Raw genomic sequence first — 24,449 nt, forward strand, 5'->3', positions numbered from 1 at the left:
ACCGCATTCTACATTAGAATTCAACCAAGCCATGTAATAAACAAATATAGAATACACACACATACAACAACACTTTATTAAAATTACATTAAAAGGATAGTTCGCCCAAAAATGATATTTAACCCATGATTTACTCACCCGTTCGAGATGCATATGTCAATCTTTTTTCAGACAAACACATTTTCAGTTATTTTAGAAAATGTCTTAGATCTTTCAGTGGTTATAATGTGAAGCAATGGGGTCCACATCGTTGAAGTCCGAAAATGTGCATGTATCCTTCTCAAAAATAATCCATCCGGCTCCAGGGGGATAAACGAAGGCCTTCTGAGGGTAATCCGTGCGGTTTTGTCGTAAAAATATACATATTTAAAACTTTATAAACGAAAATAACTGGCTTCCGGTGGCGGTCGGCGCGCGTTCATGGAGATGGATGCTGGCGTATGACGTAGGACGTAGCGCAGGAAGCATGGATTGTTCTTCAAACTGACTTTTGTGTGTGTGTGTGTTTACATCCCGGTACATCCCGATTAGGAGTACATCCCCGCTTATATTAGAACAGTTTCCTAACCATGTACCTGTCGGCACACCAACAGTGCACAATAGGGCTTTTCACACTTGAAATACCCTGGGTCATTCTAAACCCTGTGTAAACGGAATCCTGGGTTATCTTTATTCACGTTTAATACTGCACATACTATACCCAGGGTTAACAGTTAAATCTGGGTATTCATAAGCTTCACATTCCTAAACCCTGGGTTAAAGTCCTTATACGACTTATTTTGCAAACTTGTACAGTGTGAAACAATGCAGTGTTAGAATGTTACAACTAGATGTTTAGCAACCGACAACCAATTGCGTGCCTTATATTCATGCGCTTTGGGCAGTCAAGGAAACACAGTGCAATGTATATGAACACATTAATATACATCGTTTCTGTGTAAGAAAAATGTCAAACAGCGATGGAAAACGCGACAATTAGAGTGAAGAAGAGACCGTCATTCTTACCTTTATATTTCGAAAAGTTCACTCAGAAAAAAACTTGATATTACAGTCAGCAATGTGAGGACGCACATGAGCCTTTATGTAAACAGGTTACTTGTTGCGTTTGTCTAGTCAGTAACGATTGACTTTAACCTGGGGTTTAGGATTGTGCAGAAATACCCAGGTTTAACTGTTAACCCCGGATATAGTATGAGCAGTGTGAAACGTGAATAAAGATAACCCAGGATTTCATTTACCCGGGGTTTAGAATGACCCAGGGTTAACTATTTCAAGTGTGAAAAGCCCTAATTTGGATGTCTCACAAGTGTCTGTAAAACACTTTTAATAGGAAAACGCCACACTGAACCTCAGATCTCTCTTTTTTCACTGCTATTAATAAATTAGCATTTAGGCCAAAGCATTTATTATTAATTACTAGTTTTGAGGTTAATAATGGATGTCTGGGCATGATTAATGCATTGTTAATTAGCTTCTAATATGTATTTTCACTGCCTTAACAGATGCCTTACTGCTGATTAGTGTTGTAATCCTTTTAAGGTTGCCTCCCTTATGTCTTTGTTTTACTCCTTTCTCCATAATGCCTCTCAACTGCTAATTTTGCTGCAGTAATGTAATTTCATAGTGCATGAGGGACAATATCTTTTAACTCATAAGAGAAGACATAATCAAGAAAATAAAGCTCCAGATCTTACTTTTGGTCAAGTCACACTATAGCGTCTCAACAATACAACATAAAAAACATGACTGCGTGTGGATCTCAAATAATCTCATGGAAATGTATTGACCTTGTATTGTACTGATACATCCACTGCATAGAGTTAGTTGACATGTAGTTGCAAGGTTACTTAGTAGAGGTAGTCTAAAGTAGACCGTCAAAATAAAGTGTAACCAAACGTTTTATAAGAATAAAATAAACACTGTTATTTGGGCCAGACACTTTGTGCTGTTAATTAAAAAAACAAGGTTCACTTAACTTTTTTTATTAACCAATGTAGATTGTCAGATTTTTTAAAAATATATAATTTGAGTAGGCCTACATTTAAATGTTCAGTTAAAAATTAATTAGAGGCCTACAGCAGTAAAAAAACAAAACAATTTAAAGGTTTAATTAACTTCACAACACATCAGTACAAAAACTAACCAGTGGAGGGTGAAACCTAAATTACAGTCTAATAAACTATGCTTGTATGAATTTGTGGATTAATTGCCTTTTGATAATGAAGACTTTGCACACTGAGTGTGATGTACATAGGACAAAATTCTTGCGACATTTCCCAACATTCTTATGACTACTACTAAGTACATTTTAATGAAAAAGAAAAATGTAATAAAAGCCAGATATACGACCAAAATAAAGTTGAATGGGGTGTTTTTATTATTATTATTATTTTTTTTTTATGAGAATACATTTTACTTCTGTCTTTCATTGTGTAGAAATGAAAAGAAATGTAAAATGCCAAAATGGATTAAACAACTTTCAGAAAATTACAAGCGCCGAGTACTGAGGAAAGCAGCATTGATTTTTTGGAAACAGCATGTGTGGTGGGGGTTTAAGAGCGGTCTAAATAGCTTCTCGCTTTTCATAGTTTCACACAGTAAATGCTCAAAAATGTTCCGTTTTAAACAGAGACTGATCATTCACCCCTAAAAGAAGCCACATGGAAAAAGAAATCTATATTCATCAATGCGTGCGTCACTGGAAAGTCTGGCAATAGATAAGATGTTACAAACATCTCCTTTGTGTCTTTTGGTCAGTCTGTTTGAGACATACTGTCTCTCTTTGTTATCTTCAGTGCTTATAGAGACACAAAGGATGTCAAGCACTTGAATGATGCAATCAATGTGCCTGCAGTTTATAAAAGGCAAAATCCAACAAACTTCACAGATTCACTCAACTCTGTTAAAAAAATTATATTACATATACGTTTCTACTCAGCAGTGGATCCTTCTTTTTTTTCTTTTCTAAAACACATCACAATATGGCCACGAATGTGCAGTAGGCCTAAGCTATTGGTTGCTCCAACATGCATCGATCATATACAGTCTGATTGTGAGGAAACATTTGGCTTTATATATTTATATGGCCACAGGAAGATGATTCATACATAGGCCTGATGATACAGTACTGTGCCTGCTGTGTGACAAGCGGTAAGAGGAGTTAAGAAGCCAAATCTAGATGATTTGATCGGTGGCAATTTCATGCGCAGCATGCATGCCTGCCTCTACAGGTTTTGCTGTGTTGACAACACTTGGTACAGAGACTTAATACAGTTATTCTTATATACATCTACACATAATTCCCATGGTGGACACTGCAATTACATTCAGAAATATGAGTCAGATGCTTAAAATACTTGGAGAGGTCCCCAGAATCGGCCTTCTCAACATATTATGCAGTTTTATTATCACAGTTTCAGTTGGTTATGTTTCCCAGTTTTATTTAGTCGGTGCATACTGCGTTCTTCATATTTCCTACTAATGTTTTTTTTTTTTTATTCTCTCTCAAAACGTGAGTAAAATAGAACAGTAAACCCAGAACCTGGGTAAAAATATTAAAAATAAGCCAATAAAACAGTCTGAACCCAGCATTTTAGAGCTTTTGCATGCATGTTTGTAGATTACGCATGTAGGCCTATGTTTTTATTTATATTGATTATGATTTATTATTATTATAGCCTAATTATTAATATTATTCATAAATTATTGAGAAGAGTCCACCCCTAAATCTCCATAATGTAAGTCCATGTAGGCAAAATGTGTAAATCACTTAGAAAGGCCTCAAAACCTTGAAATAAAGCTTAGAGAACGGCGAGATACACAACACATTTGACTTGGCCACACAACGTAAAATGCCAAGTGACTAAATTACTAAAAGAAAAGAAACTTTCAGTGAGACATATTGGGACAGACACTTAGGCCAGTATTTAGCTCATGAAGTAGGCTAATACTGTTATGCGTAGGCTACTACGTTTGCTCGTTACATGCCAGGGACTAGACTCGAGGTCCAGAAACGTATTCTTATTACAATTCATAAGCCAAGTGAGTCCCAGCGATCGTTTCTGTCAATCTCCAACTCGATAGATGGCGCTATAAGTGTCATCTCGTTCCACTCGCCTCACTTCAGTCCGCGGAGGAATAAAATCCCTGTGTTGACTGACGCAGGAGAGAGCAGAGCAGTGGACGATTGGAGCTGCGCTGATGTGCAACAACTAAGACCGAGAGTCAAGAGTCCAGGGTTTTATCAGAATACCACATTCGGCTAACAGATGAGCGTCTGAAATGCCATTGTTTGCACTTGATGTATTCGGTTACCACATTCATAACTTTACTGTGTTCTCTGCGCATAATCGAGATCATCTGTCCGGAGCCGATATTACTGCTCCAGTAACGGACTGATCCACGCTTCTCATTCAAATTTACGGCATGACATGTAGATAATCATCCGATACTTAGATGGGGCTCCTGAGGATCATCATGCCACCCAAGTTCCAGCTGCTGGCTGTTATGGCGTTTGGAGTGGCGATGCTTTTTATTGAGAACCAGATTCAGAAGCTGGAAGAGTCTCGGTCAAAGCTGGGTAAGACTGCGGTTTTGTCTCAAACCTTGTACTGCCTACCTAGCCAGTATGATAGGGACATGATATGCACGTTCGATTCTCGATTGGTATAGGCACACATGATGCCCAAAAATGTAGGCAGCTCATTAGGGTTTCACATTCTGCTGCTGCTGTTGTCTCCTTTACAACAAACACACAACTGCAAGAAAGACAACCGTGTTTGCATTGCATAGTTCACCCACAAATGACAATTCTATTCTATACCCCTCATCTTGTTCCAGACTTGTGTCTTCTTATTTGTTTCTTCTGTGAAACACAAAAAAGGAGAGATTTTGAAGAATGTTGCCATACGGTGTCAAGATGTCAAACCTGAAAAGGATACAATATCACCAATGAAGTAGCTCAGACTTCTCTTGTGCTAGTCTTTTGAAGCTGTATGATATATTTGTGTAAGGGACAGACTGATATTTTGTTTAGAATCTTCCTCCAGTGTGCAACAGTGGCCACTTTTTCAGAATTTTTGATTCTGGAAGTAGTTTTTTTCTATAGGATTTTTTTTTTTTTTTTTTTTTTTTTTAAGTCTTCATACCAGTCATAAGCCGTGACCGAAACCAACCAGCTATGAGGTGAATCACAACATTACAAACTTTAAAATTGGACAAAAAGACAAAGGTACAAGACTGTGTAATAAACTGCTTTATTGAGGGGAAAGAACAACAATCCAATGAAGCATTGTGAATGATGGTGAAATAAAGATGGATTAATAAAAAAAATCCTGATTTAAAAATTGATTAGGTACAGTACCTGCTGCCAACATTTTGAAAACACTACAATTTTTTTTTATGTTTTTGAAAAAAAGTCTCTTATGCTCACCAAGGCTGCATTAGTTTAAACAAAAAATACAGGAAAACAGTAATGTGAAATATTATTACAATTTAAAATGATTTTTTTCTAATTTATTCAAATTTACTTTATTTTATTATTATTTTTTTTACCAGCCATGAACAGATTTATCCTTATTAAAGTTACAAAAGTTATTCAGTCAAGAGCAATGAGTGATTGTTCTTCGTCTTTAGTTGTTTGATTAACATTAAAAACGCAGACAGCAGGAGGGATATAAGGCTGTTTTCACTTTAAGAGTTAATGGATTGATTCAGTATAGTCTACTGTTACATATGCGTTTTATTTCTCAACTGTTTACCTTCAGTTAAGACAGAATTGACTGTTTATTGAGCCCTCAAAATTACCGCAAGGGAAATTCCTTCACCGCAACAGCCCTAGCTGACACTTTAACAGTTTATGCACGGATCCAATATACTGTTACTCAACATGCGGTTTCTCTCAACTATTTAACTGTTTAGCTGAATACTTATGGAAGTAAAATAATGCCAAATGTTTTTGAAATAAAAAGCCTGTTGAATTGCACTACTTGGAAAAAAATAGGCATTGCATTAACCATGCTTGCATTTTAATGCATTGTATTTTTAGGGCTTGCATTTTTATGGGCTGAAATTCAACATGGTTGAATATTTAAGCTGTGAATATTTCAGTTAAAAACATTTCAAACACCTTTTCATTATTAAAAATTGAATAATCCATATTCACCATTCATATTTCACTTCCAAAATATTCAAACTGTTTAAAAATACAACCTATAATATTCAACAGGCAATTTTCGGTACATTTTATTTCGCTTTGCAAATTCGCTTCCACAAATTCAGTGGTTCAAATTCGACAGTAAATTCAACATTGACGTCCAGGAACTGCAGGAAAAGCAGTAGATTGCCGAGCATACTCTCCATCTGCTGTTAGTCGACCTCACCAGCAGGTGGTGCAAAAGCGCGTGTTGTTGACGAAGACCAGCAAAATTAGAGCAAGTCATTCATTCATAAAACTCATTTACAGCAATGTAAGTGTATTTGTGATTATTATGACGGCTGTTTTATGTTAAATTCAGTGCCTTCACGGTACTTTTCCTGTGTAGCCTACATGCATCTTTCTCTACCGTGAACGAGATTATAATGTTATTCCCCGATGCGGATGTACAGATCCAATGTTACATTTTTGAGGTTGACATATATTTCTCTTGGTTGTTTAGTTGCCTTAACTTTATATTGTGGCGATGTGCTGCATGCAGGCTATTAGGGTTTCCCTCAATACTTCAGGATTCCCCTGCTGGACATATACAACGCTTAACGTAGCTTAATGGACTACAGTGATGTAAAAGACCAAACTCGCAGGCAAGCAGATGGACTCAGAATAACGCGCAAAGTTTAATGCTGAGCGTTTCCCAGTGATAGACTGGCATAAAGATGGCTTGATGTTGGACATTCGCACATTTAGGGACCGTCTCTAAAGTGTATACGACATTGGTATACACGTTTCTAACTCCGATAGCATTTGAATAGAACGACTTACAGTCATAAAACCAACTGTAAAGTGTTCATGTAGTGTCAGGCATAATGCGCACCCTTTGGATTTTTGATATTTATTCAAATAAATTTAAGTTTGCTATTGAAGTTAGAAACGTGTATGCCAATGTTGTATGCAACTTTAGAGACGGTCCCTAAATGTGCGAATGTCCAATGTCAAGCCAATTTTATATTTAGTCATTTAGCAGACGCTTTTATCCAATGCGATTTACAGTTAAACTAACAATAGGACAACAATATCCAAGTGCTATAACAGTTTAAGCTAATGCAATACACGTAGGCATACTATATATAGAGAGAGAGAGAGAATAGAATAGAAGAGAAAGTGTTAGTATTAATTGATCAAGTGTTGATTTTATGCCAGTATATCACGAAGCGCTCAGCATGAAACTTTGCGCGTTAAGTTCATATTCTGAGTCCATCTTCTTGCCTGTAGCCTATATGGTAGCCTAGGCCTACAGCCTACTTCCCCAATAAGGTGCAAGATTGGTCTTTCATATCACTGTATTAGTCCATTAAGCTACGTTAAGCGTTTTGTCCCAACGGAAGGGGAATCCTTGAGTATGAGGTATTGAGGGAAACCGATTATAATCCTGTTCATGGTAGAGAAAGCTGATGACATGTAGGCTACACAGGGAAAGTAACAATGAAGTTATTGAATGAAACAAACACAGCTTTTGTGTGTTTATCATCTTTTCCGCATATACTGACACAGATAATCATTTCCATTTTATGAATGAATGTCTTCGTCAACAACAAGCGCTTTTGCACCATCTGATGGTGAGGTCGACTAACAGCAGATGGAGAGTATGTTCGGTAATCTACTGCTTTTCCTGCAGTTCCTGGACGTCAATGTTGAATTTACTGTCGAATTTGAACCGCTGAATTTGTGGAAGCGAATTTGCAAAGCGAAATAAAATGGACCGAAAATTGCCTGTTGAATATTATTGGTTGTATTTTTAAACAGTTTGAATATTTTGGAAGTGAAATATGAATGGTGAATATGGATTATTGAATTTTTAATAATGAAAAGGTGTTTGAAATGTTTTTAATTGAAATATTCACAGCTTAAATATTCAACCATGTTGAATTTCAGCCCATAAAAATGCAAGCCCTAAAAATACAATGCGTTAAAATGCAAGCATGGTTAATGCAATGCTCATTTTTTTTCAAGTAGTGCAATTCAACAGGCTTTTTATTTTAAAAACATTTGACATTATTTTACTTCCATAAATACTTGCCAAGACAGGCATTATTTTGTATGTTTTTGACCGTTTAAGCGCAGTAAGCCAGTCATTTTGGTACTTACGACTCACAATACAGAACTTATATAGATCAGTGGTGCACACGCTTTTGGTGTGAGCACGAAACTTGGAAATGACTACAATGTTGCGCAATACAAGCACTATAACCGGAGCGAATGAGATGAGGCGGGTGTGTGTCACTTCATCGTCGGAGAGAAGAGAGCCAGAATGCGAAGCTGACGTTATTGCCTGTGTCCTGCTGGCAACAAAACAGAAAAGACCAATTGGAAAGACAAGAGACTGATCCAGGCCGATCATGTGGAAAATCATCCAAATCCGGTCCCTGGCCGGTCGATTGGTACATCTCTAGTGAATGACAATTGAAATTTCGTTCTGTTCCTCACATAATCGTTGTCATATGACTCCAGGGCTTGGAATAAAGAGCAGTAAAGAGTCTTGTGGGCACCTTTTAAATTCTGACAGAATTTTTATTTTTGGGTAAACCATCCCTTTAAACATAAACCATAGCAATATTCTTTCACTGGCACAGATACATTATTAAATGTTACTATTAAAAACTCAGCAAAAGGGTATTTTGTAGTACATTTAATCAAACTCTTAAGTCAACATGCTTTGAATCATGATCATGCAGTCAGTTTCCTCAACCAAATGCATTGTTTGCAAAGCAAATGCATCTTTGGTTGTCACCTGGGATGTCTGACTGTTTGAAATCATGCTTTGATTATAGCCTAAATGTTTAGTAGTGTATTATGTGTTGATCATACCTCGATTTCTTGAATAGAATACATTGTTTTTGTCTGAGCATTTTAATATCCAGAGCTTTCTGTTTGTATCTTAACTGGTGTGATAATAATGCATCTGTGAGCTACATACCCACTGCTGATGTTCCTATTAAAGGCATGAAGCTGGTGTGTTTAATCACACACATCCTCCAGTGACCCATGACAAAGCAGCACAGGTGCATCCACACATTAGTGCAGCAGAACTGCTGAAACGAGTCCATTTATTTGGTCTGGCACTGAAAAGATTGCTACTAGAGAATGGGTAGAAGTCTAGTCAGGTCTGTGGGGAAATCCTTGAATATTTACTAGTGGAAAACTTAATTTGGACTCCGAAGTGAGAAAAGCAACACATGGCTTATGTTGAATGTTTTTTCCAGAAATAGGAATATTTTCTGAAGTGGGAATGTTGAATGTTTTTCCAGAAGATAATTTATATATATATATATATATGTGTATATATACAGTGAGGAAAATAAGTATTTGAACACCCTGCTATTTTGCAAGTTCTCCCACTTAGAAATCATGGAGGGGTCTGAAATTGTCATCGTAGGTGCATGTCCACTGTGAGAGACATAATCAAAACCAAAAAAAATCCAGAAATCACAATGTATGATTTTTTAACTATTTATTTGTATGATACAGCTGCAAATAAGTATTTGAACACCTGAGAAAATCAATGTTAATATTTGGTACAGTAGCCTTTGTTTGCAATTACAGAGGTCAAACGTTTCCTGTAGTTTTTCACCAGGTTTGCACACACTGCAGGAGGGATTTTGGCCCACTCCTCCACACAGATCCTCTCTAGATCAGTCATGTTTCTGAGCTGTCGCTGAGAAACACGGAGTTTGAGCTCCCTCCAAAGATTCTCTATTGGGTTTAGGTCTGGAGACTGGCTAGGCCACGCCAGAACCTTGATATGCTTCTTACAGAGTCACTCCTTGGTTATCCTGGCTGTGTGCTTCGGGTCATTGTCATGTTGGAAGACCCAGCCTCGACCCATCTTCAATGCTCTAACTGAGGGAAGGAGGTTGTTCCCCAGAATCTCGCAATACATGGCCCCGGTCATCCTCTCCTTAATACAGTGCAGTCGCCCTGTCCCATGTGCAGAAAAACACCCCCAAAGCATGATGCTACCACCCCCATGCTTCACAGTAGGGATGGTGTTCTTGGGATGGTACTCATCATTCTTCTTCCTCCAAACACGTTTAGTGGAATTATGAGCAAAAAGTTCTATTTTGGTCTCATCTGACCACATGACTTTCTCCCATGACTCCTCTGGATCATCCAAATGGTCATTGGCAAACTTAAGACGGGCCTTGACATGTGCTGGTTTAAGCAGGGGAACCTTCCGTGCCATGCATGATTTCAAACCATGACGTCTTAGTGTATTACCAACAGTAACCTTGGAAACGGTGGTCCCAGCTCTTTTCAGGTCATTGACCAGCTCCTCCCGTGTAGTTCTGGGCTGATTTCTCACCTTTCTTAGGATCATTGAGACCCCACGAGGTGAGATCTTGCATGGAGCCCCAGTCCGAGGGAGATTGACAGTCATGTTTAGCTTCTTCCATTTTCTAATGATTGCTCCAACAGTGGACCTTTTTTCACCAAGCTGCTTGGCAATTTCCCCGTAGCCCTTTCCAGCCTTGTGGAGGTGTACAATTTTGTCTCTAGTGTCTTTGGACAGCTCTTTGGTCTTGGCCATGTTAATAGTTGGATTCTTACTGATTGTATGGGGTGGACAGGTGTATTTATGCAGCTAACGACCTCAAACAGGTGCATCTAATTTAGGATAATAAATGGAGTGGAGGTGGACATTTTAAAGGCAGACTAACAGGTCTTTGAGGGTCAGAATTCTAGCTGATAGACAGGTGTTCAAATACTTATTTGCAGCTGTATCATACAAATAAATAGTTAAAAAATTATATATTGTGATTTCTGGATTTTTTTTTTTTAGATTATGTCTCTCACAGTGGACATGCACCTACGATGACAATTTCAGACCCCTCCATGATTTCCAAGTGGGAGAACTTGCAAAATAGCAGGGTGTTCAAATACTTATTTTCCTCACTGTATGTATATATGTATATGTATATGTATATGTATTATATATATGTATTATATATACGTGTGTATGTATGTGTAAGTTTATTTAAAATGATTAATAATATAAATAAATATTTTACTTTTTATAATAAATAATCCTAGAGGTCTGCACACATCTACAGGCTTGCTTTTATTATGGAATAATTTACATTTGCGTGTAAAATGCATAATGTACAAATACATAGGCCTTACAACCAAAGAAAATAGCATGACGGGCATCATTTACATATAGTGGCACCTTTAAAATAAATGAATAAACATGCCACTCCGTTACCAGTGCAAATGATGCTGTCATATTTAGCATTGAGCCCAGTTTTTGCATTATGGATGAGGAAATATTAATCATAAGTCCATGAAGTGGAGAGTTAATTAAATTGAAAGCAATGCTGCCGTCCTAACCTTGTGATGGACGTTTGTTGAGGCTTAGGATGCCAGGACTGACAGAGGAGTGAAATCTGATTTGCCCTGTGCAGGCTTTGAATTTATAGACTCTGCACTATGCTTATTAGGTTGTCTCACATGACATGGTTCATTAGAAGATGGAAAACCCTTAGCTTTGCCTCCCACTCCACTAAGTTACAAGCATCACTGTCAAGCTATAAATCTGGTGTTCAGCCACTGCCAACAGGTCTATTATTGGGGTTTTTCTTACACCATAGATTATACAACATCATTTTATTCTCATTCCACTACCAGCTGTGCAGCTCACAAAGAGAAATAAGCAGAAGCCTGTATGCAGAGTGACAGGAATAGCTCCGCTTTAAAAAGCCCACGTTGCACGTCGTAAAATTCTCCTGTGTACTATAGGCAAAGAGATGAAAGCGCCGAAAGACTGGATTTCTGAAATCCATTTGATGCCAATGATATGCAGCATAATCTCTCGGATATGCTGTGCAAATAGTTCACCGGATTGATAGAAATGCATTTGGAGGCATGAAATAGCAGACATGTTGTATTTATGCATTAAATACAGTAAAGACATTTATAAATGCGGCTCTTTTGAACTTTCTGTAAAAAAAATGTATCACGGTTTCCATAAAAATATTAAGCAGCACATTTTTTTTTTAACATTGATGACAACAAATGTTTCTTAAAACCAAATCAGCATATTCAAATTTTTAATGAGTAATTTTGAAATTAACATTATTTTTGCATCTGTTTTGTGGTGCAGAATATGCTCAATTGACATTTTAAGAATACTTTCTATCATTCCTTTTATCAAACCACTTTATACAGTCGTACTGCTAACTGAAAGTCCTTTTCACTTATCGCACAACAAGCATTTTATCATTTTGAAAGGTCTCTTTCTGCAGTGAAGGTAGTTAACTGTTAACAGACATACAGACAAGATTGGATGTCCTTGTTAACAGGTGATTCATTCCCATGTCAGCCACTGAAATCTCTCAGGACTGGGGGACAAACTTGCTGTCCATGTGCCCCAGGAGTGAGTGGCTGATAGCAGAGCTCTCTAAATTGGAGACCTTTCTTTGATGACTTTTAAATGGAGTGATTTATTCTGTTTGTCATCAAGGCAGCACCTTAGCTGTTTTACTAGAATTCATCTCATGTTCTGAGAATTGAATGGGCCCTGTGTTGTCTAGCTAGATGCAGAACAGCTCTGATCTGATGACAGTGCAATATATCTATATTTTTTGTCTGGCTTGCTTTTCTGTTGTGTACAGACTCTTGCGGGCAAAACAATGCCTCCATCTTTTGCGTCAAGACGAGGTTTGATTCCTTGTGATTTTATGGGAAATGGCGCAATTGTTGATTTGACTTTCTAATTAAAAGCTAATTTATGCAGACTGCTATGATGCTAATATCTTTAAAAAATTATAGAATACAAAAAAATTATATTTACGTCTTGTTCTCTTTGCAAAAAAGATGTTGATTGAGCACAGTTGTTTTTCAGTTCAGTTGTTTTAAAGGGATAGTTCACCCAAAAATGAAAATTCTGTCATAATTTACTCATCATCATGTTGTTCTAAACCCGTAAGACTTTTGTTCATCTTCGGAACACAAATGAAGATGTTTTTAATAAAATCTGAGCCAGTTCTGTACTGCACTGACAGCTACTCAACTATCACTTTGACACTTCAAAAAGTTCATAAAGAGATTGTAAAACTAATCCATATGAATTGAGTGGTTTAGTCCAAATTTTCTGAAGAGACACGATCGCTTTATACAGTATGATGAACAGATTCAATTTAGGTTTTTATTCACATTTAAACATTGATCAGCAAACATAAACAGAAGCTCAACCGAACCTTGCTTGACGCACGAGAACAAACCTCATTGGTTCTTGCGGAAGCTCAAACGTGCTGCGTAACACCGTGTCCTAACCAGACGCGATGCGATAAGATTCCAGCGACAAATAATTTATCTGTCCACACTAGATGCGACGCGACTGCGAGATGCGTCAAAATCAATCAAAACCCATTGCATGCTTTTAACATTTAAATAAAGCACATAAACAGTACCTGAGATTCTCATTGCCACACTTTGTGTTTGTTGTTCCAGCCGCAACGTCGCAGAAAAATAGAAACCGTTTCTAAAATAAAATCGTCATGTGTCGCCGTCGCAGCTGGTTAGGACAAAAACTCTGATTAACATGGAATAGATACCTTTTAACAAGCATCGTGTGTACTTAGGACACGGTGTAACATAATGAATCTCATTTGTTCTCACACGTCAAGCGAACATGCTTGAGCTTCCATTTACCACAACTGATGTGTGAGTTTATACGTGAATAAAAATCTAAATTCAATCTGTTTATCATAAAGCAATCATGTCTCTTCTGAAAATTTGGACTAAACCACTCAATTCACATGGAATAGTTTTACAATCTCTTTATGAACTTTTTGAAGCGTCGTAGTGGTAGTTGTGTAGCTGTCAATGGAGAGGACATGCATAAATCACTGAGATTTTATTAAAAATATCTTAATTTGTGTTCCGAAGATGAACGATAGTCTTGCGGGTTTGGAACAGCACGAGAGTGAGAAATTAATGATAGAATTTTAATTTTTGGGTGAACTAACCCTTTTAGGTAAGAAAAAATTTAGAAAAGATATATGCTCAAACAGTTTTCTTAAGACAGGTTCAGACTACAAAATATCAGCCAGATTTTGGCATGATCCGTTTGATGTAGGGTGTCTTGGTGATTCGTAAATGACACTGTCCGTCAGGACTAAGTATTGATAATTATCTCATATAGTGTGTCATAGTGGATGACAATCAATGTCTGTGATGCTTCACGTCCTGACGGAAAGAATAGCATGTTTAAATTGTTTACACAGCTCCTACGTACTTTCAAACATGGCAAACGAAAGAGACAATGGTATTGGCGCTGCTAGGTGGAATTATGCAGTGGAGCAAAGGTTCGTGGAGCTATGGCAACAATTCTCCTGCCTTTATGATGTTTCCTCGAGGGACTACAACAGAGTGAAAAAAGATAAATGCTGGTGAACGATAGCAGAGGCACTTCAGCAGCAGAAGAAGCAATCGAGTGTGCCGCTTTGGTAGCCAATGTTTGTTTATGCTCTTGCTTCTCCGCCTTCTCACACGTTGTTTAAGACAGCAAGCTATAATTGGTCAGGAATCAACATGTAGTTCTGACTTGTTTCTACAACACCATAAGAATTTAGGAGTCAAAATCGCATAATATGACGTAACGGACATATTGTGTAGTCTGAACCCGCCATTACTCATCTCCCTTGCACAAAAACAATATTCCAAACTTCAATAAAATTCACTTTCTCAAAATTAATTAAATTGCACAGGAAAACGCTGCACTTTATGCAGACCTGCAATACTATTCCCTGATAGCACAAATACATCTCAGAGATGTTTATTTGAAGTCTGCATTTACATCTGCAAGATGTATTTTTTTTTTTAGAGTGCTTGCTCATCTGCAATACATTTCTAGGACGTTTGCTGTTAGATGTCATATAGACATTTAGAAGATGTCAGAGACAGTTGCGTTAAGTCGAAGTTTAAAATCTGCTCCAGTCATTAGAAACAGTCTTTAAGTGTGTTTAGTTCAGTCTTAGAATGTTTCAGCTAGTCATTAAATGTGTCCCCGGCATTAGACGTTTATCAGATGTTTTTTACACAGCAGATGCTTTCCAGATTAACAGATCTTTAGCAGACATCTTACAGACGTACCTGTGCTATCTGGGTTTAAATGTTAAATTACACTTTATGGATTTAATCTCTCTTTATCTTTTTTACATTGTTACAACAGCTATTACACATCCTCTGGTAGAGTACTGGATCTCCTGATCAAAACACATGAGAAGATGCAGAAACAATCGATATCAAATGTAATCATATGCATATGTAAAATAACGTGATCACCAACATTAAACTGCATATAAACTAAAACTGCATTTTGTTACTTGAATGAAATGTCGACGCAGGACGAGCTATAGAACAGTGATGTTTTTTGTTGTTTTTTTTGTGTGAAAATGATCAAAAATGCTGGCGCTGGCTGACAACTTTATTTTTTAAAATGCTGGCAGAAAAAGAATGAATTTGCTTTTACCATAGTCCATTGCATGTTGATTTTGTTCTTGGTGCAAGTAGAGATCTTTTTTTTAATTTTTTTTTATGTTTTGTGTGAAAGGGCCTTTAGGTACTTGAAAGTTCCCTTTCACCTCTCATGATTTCCAATTACCCATGATGGCAGGATCTCTACAACAATCTTGATGTTAGGTTTGTGTGTGTTCTAAAGCACAGGAAATCTGTTACATGCAGCTTTCTGCATATTGCTTACAGGCATCTCCCAGGAAATATAATACATACAGGGGTCAGCTCAATTTCCTAGAGATTATCTTGCAACCCGCTGGCACTCCATTGGCATGGGAACTGGTAAATTGGTTGGGAAGTTACCTGCACTTTGTTCACCTGTTCCCAAGCAATTATGTTTCTGTAAATGCCTACCTGAACCTGATATCACTTATAATGAAACTGAGATTCTGCCAGTGAGAGTGTATTTGTTTGTCACATTAGTTTCTCAATATATTTCTCAATAATGATACAGTTTGTCTTTACAGTCACCGTAATGGTAAATAAATTACTTAATGAAAAAGCGTAGTGCTGCTTTAAAAAAAACATAAAATGGAAAAATATTTTAATGAAATCCTATTATAATTTACCATGGGAATCCAGAGTTCTCGCGAGAGCACAAGTTGAATTTGCTCAGCGAGTTAACTCTGGCGTCGAGTAATGATGCTCATTAAATATGCTCTTGTATCCGAGCTGCACCAATCACATCGGGTTATCTGATATAGGCGGGCCAGAGGCGAGCTAAACAGATGACGACAGCGCTGTGACGTCTAAGTCATTAGTAAACATTGCAAGATGGCTATGGATGAACACCAGTTGTTTGAAACTGCGTTGGCTGCTACAATGAACGAGTTAGACTTGGCTTTTTATCTAAAAGAGGAACAGAAGACGGCGCTTGAATCCTTCCTTTGCAAGAAGAATGTTTTTTCTGTTTTGCTGACCGGATACGGCAAGAGTCTAATCTACCAGTTAGCTCCGCTGGTAGCTAAGCGAATGGGGCTTATTGTTGTGATTGGTCGTAGTGTTATCCAATTGCGTGCAGTGAGATTTGCAAATGCATGCCTGGTGCCGCCCCTCGAGCTGGCCGATTTTCATTAAAGCTGCAGTCAGCAAGTCTGGCAGATTGGGTCGACTTAGCCAAAATTTTTAATGTTTACAACTCTCATGCCCCTCCCCCACTACCAGCGAGCACCCTCCCATCGAGGTCGTGCTAGTCAGTGCGTGTGTACCTGATTTTCTGTGAACGCATCCGTCTCTTCAGCATCGATCAACAACATGGACTCGGAGGTAGGCTGCCCTGGCTAATCTAGCAATAACCGAGGAATTGGAAGCTTGTTAGTAGATTTTCTCTCCACCATCACGCTTCATGCAATCTTCAGGCGAACTTCAGGCGTGTGCATGTGATATTGTAACGTGCGTGAGGGAGGGGGGATCTGTGGCATGTGCACGACCTGTGATTGACAGTCAGATCTCACACACCCCTGCGCTGATTGGACCCGATGATCCGGAGCGGTGGATTTTTGCAAAACAAATAACACGCTCCAGGTGGAGTTAGAAGCTCTGGGTTTTTTCTAAAACCACCTTATTTATGTTGTTCTGTCGGATTATAGTGTCGATTTCACTGAATATGATCAAAAAAATGTTGCCGACGGCAGCTTTAATCGATGCCAGATCCTTAATCTTTCAGATTTGGGTCTGGATTTCCAGGATAATTATAATTGTTTATCATCTCAAAACTAATGTTGCCATTTACTTTGCAATTACATGGTATAAAGTCCACACCAACTAATAACTGATCAAAAAAAGTTGAGAGCCAATCAGAATCTCTCCAATTCTGAAGAAATTGAGAATTTAAAGTACAGAAAACTACAGCATGCAGTTACATTTTACATTTATTCATTTAGCAGAGGCTTTTGTCCAAAGCGACTTACAAATGAGAACAAGAAAAGCAGTTAAACTAACAGTAGGACAACAATAAAGTGCTATGACCCTTCTCAGTTTAATCTTTTTTTTTTTTTAATAATAGAAGAGAAGAGAAAGTGTTAGTGTTACTGGATCAAGTGCTGTCGAAAAAGAAGCATCTTCAGCCGTTTCTTGAAAGTGGCTACGGTCTCAGCAGCTCTGGTTGAGTTAGGCAGATCATTCCACCAGCAGGGAACAGTCATGGTAAAGGTCCGAGAAAGAGATTTTGTGCCTCTTTAAGATGGCACCACAAGACGTCGTTCGCTTACAGAGCGCAAGTTTCTGGATGGCACATAAGTCTGAACTCTGAAGTAATGAGTTTAAGTAAAAGGGAGCAGAGCCAGTGGTTGTTCTGTAGGCAAACGTCAGTGTCTTAAATTTGATGCGAGCAGCAACTGGCAACCAGTGCAATTTTGTGAGGAGAGGAGTGACGTGCTCTCTTCGGCTCGTTAAAAACCACTCTGGCTGCAGCATTCTGGATCAGTTGCAGAGGTTTGACCATGCAAGCTGGAAGACCAGCCAGGAGAGCATTACAATAGTCCAGTCTGGATAGAACTAGCGCTTGGAAAAGGAGTTACAGTGATAATAAACAGAATGGTATTGTCCAGTGGTGTGGAAGCCAATATTCAAATTCAAAGTTATCATTTTAGGAATCTTTATAGATGTGAAGCTTACGACTGCAATTTTGTCTTGTCTTATAAAGTCCAGTCCATTATCAGAGGGTATTATGTAGAAACTGGACAGTATGTGTGCTAATGTGACTGTAATATTGGCAAAATTGCAAGTTAATAGACTTTTGTGTAATGTGTTTGTGATTAAATAACGTTTTGTATTTTAGAGACATGGACAGAATATATTTAGTTTGTTATTGATTCTGCCTTCCGTTATGACCTACTTTATGTTGAAGAAAGATTCCTCTGAACATTTCTCTGTAATTATATTATATATATATTTATTTATTTACCATCCCCATCTAATATTTTACATGCTACAAGTAAAATTAGGCATCAAAACATTACATGAACAATGTTTGTAAATGTGTTGTGTAAGGTAGGAATTAAGGATGTCAGTTTACATAAATTCTCACAATCGATTGCGGTTTAAATTAACTATCAATTATTCGATTAATCGTTAACCTTAACCTCTTAAATCCGAAGCGGAGGGCGCTAAATTATCACGTTACTTGACAACCACTTGCTTAACCAACACATAGGTGTCATTTAAAGCTTAGAAGCTTGGCTTACAGTGAATATAGGGAATATGACCATCACTTACCAAGTGCTCTTTCATGGCATGAAAAAATAACTGCTTTACATGAAAATGTGATCCATAAAGTCATTGTACATTAACAGATAGGCCTGTCAATGTCATATATTGTTGAAAATGTCTACTAGCAGAATACAAGCATATGTTTCAGTTAGAGACCAAACTATGAAAAAGCGCCACCGACCCACGTGTAAACTGTATACACGTTATGCTTTTGCGCCACGTTTTTGTTTGTAACTTTGTGAAACATCAGTAAACCACTGATGTTGTAGTTCATATTGTAGTAAACCACAATATGTACATCACAGAGGGACATGACATGTCGCTTGGCTAAAGCTAAAGGACTTCAAGGATTCGATCGTGCTGTGAACATGACAGTGTTTTCCAAAATCATTTGAAAGTTCAACCAATGGAGTTTGGATCTCGGGTGTGGTGGTGGGTAGGTAGAGCCCTATTCGCACGGGATTAGTATTACCCCTGGACCTCTGTAATTCAGAAATGACCCCCTGACGTCTGTGTTTTTGGTGGCTCATTCACACGGGCAAATAAATGTTCGTAATTCCCTCGAGTTTACGGACTTTACAGCGTGCGCCCACCCATTCACACTTCACTAGCTGAACGTGCTGAAACGAAGATCGCGCTGCAGTATTGCAATTCAAAAAAAGAACTTATTTAAAACCAATTTATTAGAGAAATATATATATATATATATGTATAAATATATAATATATCTTCTTTTTCTTTTATTCTTTGTCCATATTTACAACAAGCCTGCCTGAAGAAGGTATTATAAATACCGAAACGTCGCGATAGGCTTGTTTTTCTATTCATTTTATTTGGTTTATTTCATTTTATATAATTTTTACTCTTTCACACTTTGATTTCTTGAGATACTTACAGGATGGACGTCTTTAGAGGCCGTGTGAGACAAAGAAATGCTCCACGATACAGACTACTAAATTACACTACCACAAAAAGTGTCCAAACTTTCCAAAAGAGCTTCCATGTTGCGCCAAAATACTTAATTTGACGTTTCCATGACAACGGTCCGAGTTGAGCTTCCGGATCACGTCTTTACTGTAACGTTAGTTTGTTTTCTCTTTTGCAGCACTTCATAGTTTTTATTGGAGAAAAACTATAATCGGATTGGAGTAGAGCATATCGAGAGATTTTATTGTTAATATAGTTTTAATACAGACGTAAAATGGACTGTTAAACGGCCCATAATGGTTATTACGTTCTTTAGGAAACGATAGGCTCACAGAAAAACAGCCCAAATCACAGACATGGGGATTCGCACGGGACTGGTATTATCAGAGGACCCCTGTGTTGGCCGAAATCCGGTAGGTAATTTTCGGGGGAATTTTTACAGACATTTTTACAGACATGGGATAAATTGGGACATGGGACATTCGCACGGGATAAAAATCACAGACAACCTCTGCGATTATTACAAATAGGGCTTGGGCGTCGTGACGTCATAAGCCCTATTCGCACGGGATTAGTATTACCTAGGGACCTCCGGTAATTTGTAATAATCGCAGAGGTCGTCTGTGATTTTTATCCCGTGCGAATCTGCCATGTCTGTAAAAATGTCTGTAAAAATTCCCCCGAAAATTACCTACCGTACTTTGGCCAACACATGGGTCCTCTGATAATACCAGTCCCGTGCGAATCCCCATGTCTGTGATTTGGGCTGTTTTTCTGTGAGCCTATCGTTTTCTAAAGAACGTAATAACCATTATGAGCCGTTTAACAGTCCATTTTACGTCTGTATTAAAACTATATTAACAATAAAATCTCTCGATATGATCTACTCCAATCCGATTATAGTTTTTCTCCAATAAAAACTATTAAGTGCTGCAAAAGAGAAAACAAACTACAGTAAAGACGTGATCCGGAAGCTCAACTCGGACCGTTGTCATGGAAACGTCAAATTAAGTATTTTGGCGCAACATGGAAGCTCTTTTGGAAAGTTTGGACGCTTTTTGTGGTAGTGTAATTTAGTAGTCTGTATCGTGGAGCATTTCTTTGTCTCACACGGCCTCTAAAGACGTCCATCCTGTAAGTAGGCTATCTCAAGAAATCAAAGTGTGAAAGAGTAAAAATGATATAAAATGAAATAAACCAAATAAAATGAATAGAAAAACAAGCCTATCGCGACGTTTCGGTATTCATAATACCTTCTTCAGGCAGGCTTGTTGTAAATATGGACAAAGAATAAAAGAAAAAGAAGATATATTATATATTTATACAATAATATGATATTCTATAATATATTTCTCTAATAAATTGGTTTTAAATAAGTTCTTTTTTTGAATTGCAATACTGCAGCGCGATCTTCGTTTCAGCACGTTCAGCTAGTGAAGTGTGAATGGGTGGGCGCACGCTGTAAAGTCCGTAAACTCCGGGGTGGGCGCACGCTGTAAAGTCCGTAAACTCCGGGTAAAGTCCGAGGGAATTACGAACATTTATTTGCCCGTGTGAATGAGCCACCAAAACCACAGACGTCAGGGGGTAATTTCCTAATTACAGAGGTCCAGGGGTAATACTAATCCCGTGCGAATAGGGCTATACTTGGCGTGGCGGCCATGTTGATGGCCTCGCGAATGTAAACATACAGCAAGTCGAACGAGGAGAAGCAGAGTTGGGAGAAAGAAAAGAAAGAAAAAAGATGTTAAAATCCCGAAAAGGATGTGGAATTTACGGGGATACGTTAAATAGGGAAGCCAGGGATGTATATAATATAATATTTTTTATATATTTTTATATATATATATATATATATATATATATATATATATATATATATATATATATATATTTAAAAAGATATATATATATTTCTGTGTTGCGAGTGTTGTTAAACTCGCTATGTGCATAAACTGCTCTCATGTGCGGTCTGTGTGTTGTTTTTTTCACGTATTAAATATTGTTGCAAACATGTTTTTTTATGCGTTGGTATTCAAGCTCCAGCTCTAACCACATCCTGGAAATAATGCAACAACACTTTTGTGCTACCGTGCTGATACACTTATGACACTTATGTGTCCGAACAGTCTTGTTACATTTTAATTCTTTGCTGTAATGTGTTCTCATGCGTATCACAGCGCAGTGATTGGATTAAAAGTTTATTTTAGTTTATTCTAATGAATAACACGGAGAAACTGCTGACATTGATGTTTCCAGCCACATAGATGTGTCCAGCCATGACAGCCAACCACCACTCCAAAATGAATGCATGTACATCACTTTTCGTGACATAGGTTCAACTTTTCTTTTTAAAACCGGAAGAATGAAATGGGCCAGAAAAACATTAACCACTTTAAAGAAGAACCACTTTTCCCTTAATAATAAACACAACGAGTGCTTTTGGTGTTTTCATTGATGTGAAACCAAATGTTAACATCTCAAAAACACGCTGTAGGGTTTCATGACCCTTTAAGTGTCAGTTTTTAAAACCGTGGTCACAGATACACAAGGTCTTTAGTGTCTTCTGGGGCCCTTTTAGAACATCACATATAGAATGAACATACATTTGGCATATTTTGACATGTTTGGAACTTGTAGAATAAAAGGTCACTTTTTTGTACGTTGCGGTCTCCCAAGATGAGACTGACCCATCCCCCCCCCCCCCCCCCCCCCCCCCATCCCTTCCTCCCTCCCTCCCTCCTCCATCCCTCCTCCATCACTTCCTCCCTCCCTCCCTTTTTTGAATAGAAATCCCTTTTGAAAGAAGTGGGTTATAGCCACTTGGAGTCCAATCTGAAAGCAGACAACCCATAGAAGCCCAGTGAGGGAACAACTGAATAGATTTTCCAACTCGTTTCCCTCCGTGCTCCTCCCCTTTATCCGAAAATTGGAATGGCTCTTGTTCTGTAGTGGATTCCCTGCTCACCCTGCGGGTCTCCTTGGCAAAGTTGTGTTTACTGAGGCTAGTGAGGGAAAAAGGAATGGATGATTGACAGCTGCCTCTCATTTCACTGTGAACTCTAGTCTGATGTTCCACAGAGACTTCCCCCTTAGTTTTATCACAAAGAAAGCACTCTCAGGAAAAAACTTGTGGGCCATTGTAGGGGAAATGTATATATATTTTTTGAATGGGTGTCGTTTTGCCCATTTTCTCTGTTTTTAAAATTTGAGCCCATTCCCAACCCCCTTCCACCCCCCCCAAACAAAGCAGAAAAACAAAAGCAAGTGAAAGTGAGTAACTTTTGTCACGGTAATATTGGAATTGCTTTGTCATAACATCCCGGTATAACTAAGAGTACTGACACATTAATGTTGATGGGGTGCTTATGTTTTTTATATACATTATAAAAATTTGTTTTAGGCCCTGTTTATATATCTATATATATGTATATGTATATGTATGTATATGTGTGTGTGTGTGTGTGTGTGTGTGTAAATAATATATATATTTTCCCCAGTCTTTCTATGAATACAGGAAACGTAGGTGTCTCCTTTTTAATTGAACACTTTTTTTATTATTATTTTTTTTAATATAAAACCATTCATTCTAATACTAGTCATTTTGACCCCCTTTATGCATTTGTGTAGTTTTTTTGGTTCGTGCATTCTCGGATTAATAGGCATTTTAAAGATCAAATTTGCAACCCTGTTACTGGTGAAGTTTTGAGGTCGACAATCAATATTTTCTGAAGATTGATAATGCCCTACAGAGAATAAACGGTTGGGTGGATATACAAAATAGGGCATAAAATTATAAATGTGTGTGTGTATCAGGCCATATTTTGAATTATTCATGACATTATGTAAGTATTGTTTTCCTAATAAATTGGACTGAATGTATTCACTCACTTTGTGTCTTTGCAAGGCTATATTTAATTGTCCCTCCTCCTATGCTACTCTATTAATCATTCCCTCGAAGTCTAGCTTTTAGATTAATCAAGTGACAAATGATCCAGCCATGTTGAATCGTAGCTCATCAGACCAATGCTCCACAACACTAGGGGTTTCACCTGCAACCTAAAGATTTTCTCATTCTTACATGGCGTATGTTTTCCCACTGCACACAATTTCATTAATACAATCTTTAAAACCTTTTCACAGCTGCAGTCCACTTATCAGTTGCTCCCATAAGGAAATTCTGACTGCCGAGTCTCTTTCAGGGCTGAAATTAATTACCCTTAATATCGCTAAATGAGAATAGCTGAATATTAATAGCACCAGTGCTGACCTAAGAATAGCGCTCGTCTGAGATCATTTGTTTCCATTCTCATCTCGCTCAGCCATCCTGGAGCCCCATGCCAGAGGCTTTTCTAATGTGCAAGTATGTTCTTGCAAACATTCACTTCTCCATCACTACCCACACATCACCCCAGCCTCCACTCCAGCCGGCCTCTCACGTCGGCAGCCTCACACACGCTCCAATGATCACTGTAATGTTGTCAGGGGAAAGCAAGTGTACCATACACACTGGTAATAATGGACAATTGGAGGTTTTTAGTAGCAACAATGAAACCGGTTTTGCTTCAGGAGCTGGAATTTGCAT

At 37.9% G+C, this 24,449-nt stretch overlaps 1 protein-coding gene across 1 annotated transcript in view; it reads left to right on the plus strand.

Annotated features, from left to right (window-relative positions):
* The first annotated feature begins 4,119 nt into the window (after positions 1–4,119).
* hs2st1b (heparan sulfate 2-O-sulfotransferase 1b) overlaps positions 4,120–24,449 on the plus strand; it is an 81,065-nt gene continuing 60,735 nt past the window's right edge. Inside the window, exon 1 of the mRNA XM_084129267.1 lies at positions 4,120–4,579. Coding sequence (XP_083985393.1) covers positions 4,456–4,579 — 124 coding nt within the window. The 5' untranslated portion in view covers positions 4,120–4,455. The remainder of the gene's footprint in view (positions 4,580–24,449) is intronic.

Source organism: Abramis brama (assembly GCF_963993115.1).
Source record: "Abramis brama genome assembly, chromosome: 11".
Lineage (NCBI taxonomy): Eukaryota > Metazoa > Chordata > Actinopteri > Cypriniformes > Leuciscidae > Abramis > Abramis brama.